The 4,130-nt window shown below is 31.1% G+C and overlaps 1 protein-coding gene across 1 annotated transcript; it reads right to left on the bottom strand.

Annotated features, from left to right (window-relative positions):
- Positions 1-1,504: 1,504 nt before the first annotated feature.
- LOC119877792 (26S proteasome regulatory subunit 10B) lies at positions 1,505-3,057 on the bottom strand. The gene has a single exon (XM_038581736.1). It carries the CDS (start codon positions 3,042-3,044, stop codon positions 1,875-1,877), a length of 1,170 nt encoding a protein of 389 aa, XP_038437664.1. The 5' UTR covers positions 3,045-3,057; the 3' UTR covers positions 1,505-1,874.
- Between the last annotated feature and the right edge of the window lie 1,073 nt (positions 3,058-4,130).

The following is a 4,130-nucleotide window of genomic DNA, read 5'->3' as shown; positions in this document are numbered from 1 at the left end:
TATCAAGACAATAAATATTTTGTTCTTGTGTTCATTTTTGGGTTTAAATACTTCAAACTATACCTGTACCTATATAATAGTAAGAAGCCTTATATATCACACATGCAATTAGTATTATTTATATCTTTATTTGTATCTATATAGATAGATTTGGAAGGAGAAGGACTGAAAAAACAGCGATAAGATATTATCTCATGAATGTTGAAAATGTAGCAATCTATTCAATGAAAGTAGGACATGGAAATAATAAAGATAAGAACAGAGTAAAATGAAATAGAAGTTGAATATATACTTGAGAAAAATCTATAAATTTACAAAGTGGTTCTTTGAAAATACTAATGAAATCTGCAATCCCCTATAACTATAATAAAAATATTAGAATTCTAATTTACAAATATAAGAAACCATACTGTCACACAATATTGTATTAAGTTAAAATGTCTATAAAATACCACCAGGCACCAAAGTGTCTAAAATAAAAAGAAGATATATGTGAGCATTGCAGTGTAACCAATCATGGGCTTGGATATTTTTATGTATATTAGGAAACTCACGGCATCTAAAGGTAGACAATGCATAATCTGTTACTTGAGTACTCTTTTCTGAATTTGTTAGATTTTAATAACTTAAAAAAAGTACAAATTGATGTCATTAAAAATATTTTGCCTGGAAATATAAGCTAAAGTAGAACCAAAACACAAACTAAAAATCACTTGAAATATATTCCATGAAGTAAATATTAATGTCAAAAGCAAAACTTGGTTTGGCAACCTAGATATTCGATAAACAAATGAAAAGTTTCCACAGTTAATGAATAATAATACCAACACCATGTTTGAAGGGATGATGGCTTATTAATTTCTCTAATAGATGGTGACATTGATATGATTAAGATTTATTATGTTAGTCAAATTAAAAATACCTGTGATGAATACAAAATTCAACTGTCAGTACCTGCATAACTAGCCTTATTAAATGGTGTATCACTGCAGATGATTTAAATGAGACACAAACCTCTTGGAATATGATTAGCAGAATTAGGTCTTAAGACTGGGGAAGTTCATTAAAGCTAAAAAAATACTTTTGTACTTCAATAAACATATTTTAAGATATATAACTTAAAATGCTGTTTTAAGTTATCTGTAAGGTATCCAAATGCCTTAAAACAAGCAATAAAACTGTTTTCTTTTGCCATTATAACTTATAAACTGTTTCCTCTAAATGTCTTCAATAAGTGAATAGAATAATAGCACTCTTCTTGAATTAAATAGTAGCTATAAATTGATAATAATCATTATAATTTGTTATAATAATGATCATCCAGAGTACAGAAACATTGAGACATTATAGGATTATACCTTGAAGATAAAATCACATGATTAAATTTGATGTATGTAGGGTGAAGCAGGGAAAGCTCTAACATCTGGCTCCTATTAGTAGTTACTTTATTTATTTATTTATTTATTTATTTATTTATTTATTTATTTATTTTTTTTAGGAGAACTGAATCAAACATTTTATTCAACTTTTTAGGATGAAGAAAACAAATGATATAAAATAAGTCATAAGAAATGCTCTCTTGTACTATTTCAAACTACTTTCAATGTTTTACAAAATGCTCACACAGCAAATACGAAAAGCTTCAACATACTCATAACTTTTGCTGCAATAAATGCAACATTAACAAACATACAAATTTCTTTATCAATCTTAAAAGTAGAATTACTGAATTACTAATTTTTAATGTTATTCATACTTATTTTTATTCATAAGTTTTTAATGAGATCATTACCAATACATACATTATTTTCCTTAACTTTATTTTTACATTAAGCCAGTATCTGTCATGCAACCATCAAAAACCTCCCAGTAAATTACACAGGTTTGTAGTCCAATTTAGACTCTAGCTTCTTAGAATCAGCCACTTTTCTGACTGCTTTCATGAAGTCTTCCTGTACTACAAAATCATGATCAGCACGAATTGCAAACATACCTGCTTCAGTACAAACATTTCTCAGGTCTGCTCCATTAAAGCCATCTGAAAGCTTCACAATTGCCTCATAATCTATTTCACCATGCTTTGTAATGGGACCTGCATGGATTTTCAATATATCTAATCTTGCTTGTTCGTTTGGCAAATCAATATGTATTTTTCTATCTAATCTTCCTGGACGAAGCAAAGCAGGATCCAGTGTATCTGGTCTGTTTGTAGCCATGATCATTTTAACTCTATGTAGAGTATCAAACCCATCCATTTGATTCAGTAACTCCATTAAAGTTCTCTGAATCTCTCTATCAGCTGAAGTACCCTCAGAAAACCGACGACCACCAATAGCATCTATTTCATCCATAAAAATAATGCATGGTTGGTGATCCCTGGCATAATTAAACATTTCTCTGATCAAACGAGCACTTTCACCAATGTACTTGTCTACAATAGAACTAGATACAACCTTTAAGAAATTGCAGTCTAGCTGGCTAGCAACAGCTCGAGCCAAGAGTGTTTTTCCTGTACCTGGTGGTCCATATAACAAACAGCCTTTTGGAGGTATTATCCCTACACGCTGGAATAATTCTGGGTTTGTAAGAGGTAATTCTATCACCTCTCTTAATTCCCGAATCTGTTCTGATAGTCCTCCAATCTCAGAATAAGAAACATTCCCAGGGTCCTCATGAGACATGTTGTAGACCAATGGATCCACTTCTCTTGGCAAATATCTCATGATAGTTAGTGTAGTCATATCCAAAGCAACTCTTGTTCCTGGCTTCAGCTTACTTTTGTCAAGCTGTCGACGACAACCCACAACATATCTTGGTCCATTTGTAGCTTTAACAATGAATTTTTCTTCAGTTAGTTGCTTAAGTACTTCACCCACAATCTGCCCAACACTTTGTAGGGCCTTCAGATCATTTTCAGACTTTTCATACTGCTTGGTAAGTTCTTTTAATTGTTCCCTTAACTCCTTGAGACGGCCGTCGATCTCCTTGTGCTCCAGCAGCTTCTTGCGGTAGTCCTGAAGCGCCTTATCTCTTGGGTCCGCCATGATGAGAAGCCGTCGCTCTAGTAGTTACTTTAACTTCTTGTGTCTGAATTTTCTTATTTGTATGCCAGTGTATATGCTTCTCCTGAGAATATAACAAAATGTTACTTTTTATTGTTCTGTACTTAGTTCACACACAGTTCTGGTATTCCAAAGGCATAAGAGAAAGTAAATAGAGCATACAAAAGTTAACATAATTTATAGAATCAATCACAAAAGTAATTACTACATTATACGTGGACTGGAGAAAGAGATGCTTAGCAATACAGATAGAAATAATAAGAAATATAAGAGAAAACATGAAAAATAAAATAAAAATCTAAAAATCAAGGCATTACAACAGTATTTTGAATATATAGCCTGTATTACTGGAAATCCATACTAATAATCTAGATAAGAAAAATTGTGTGATGGAATCTATAAGTCCAAATACACTATATGGCCAATTATCAAAACATTGGAATAGTTTTTTTTTATAAAATTACTTTATTTTATTAATGAAATTTGAAAACAAATATTAGCACTTATATCGACAAACATAATCAGTTTAATGCTAGTGTTATCTCTTTTTAAAAACAAGCTTTGTGTGATCTCAGATTTATTCAAAGGACTTACCATATTGTATTATGTTTTCCATAGTACTATAAAAGTTTCAAATTCTATTAAATTCCTCTTTAACGAGGCTTTAATGATTATTCCTCAAGATGCTATGCCAAGAAATAAAATGTTGCATGTTGATTATTTTTTTCCTAAAGACATGCTTATTTAATTCAAATCTTTTACCCAGGAACATTTTTTTTGCAATATACAAACATTCTAGAACATGTTGGAATCAATTTAGACACCTCTCAACTAGGATATCAATTAGATTTTATTTTACAATCTCTCTCTCTTTGTCTCTCTGTCTCTCTCTCCCAAACACTAAACATTAATGGAAAAATTTGGCCATTCTTTATTCCATTTAAAACACAAAAACTTGCTATGAAATCAAATAACTTTCCTCCAGAGCAGCTCTTTTGCTTTTCATTTTCACCATAGCAGACATTTAGCAACAAAGGTACTCTCTCCAGACTCTCTGTTGCGGGTACT

Source organism: Canis lupus, chromosome 32 (genome assembly GCF_011100685.1).
Source record: "Canis lupus familiaris isolate Mischka breed German Shepherd chromosome 32, alternate assembly UU_Cfam_GSD_1.0, whole genome shotgun sequence".
NCBI lineage: Eukaryota > Metazoa > Chordata > Mammalia > Carnivora > Canidae > Canis > Canis lupus.
This window is presented reverse-complemented; position numbering and strand designations above follow the sequence as displayed.

Bases quoted from the DNA above. Each gene is read 5' to 3' on its own strand.
- LOC119877792 (XM_038581736.1), bottom strand. From the start codon at position 3,044: ATGGCGGACCCAAGAGATAAGGCGCTTCAGGACTACCGCAAGAAGCTG.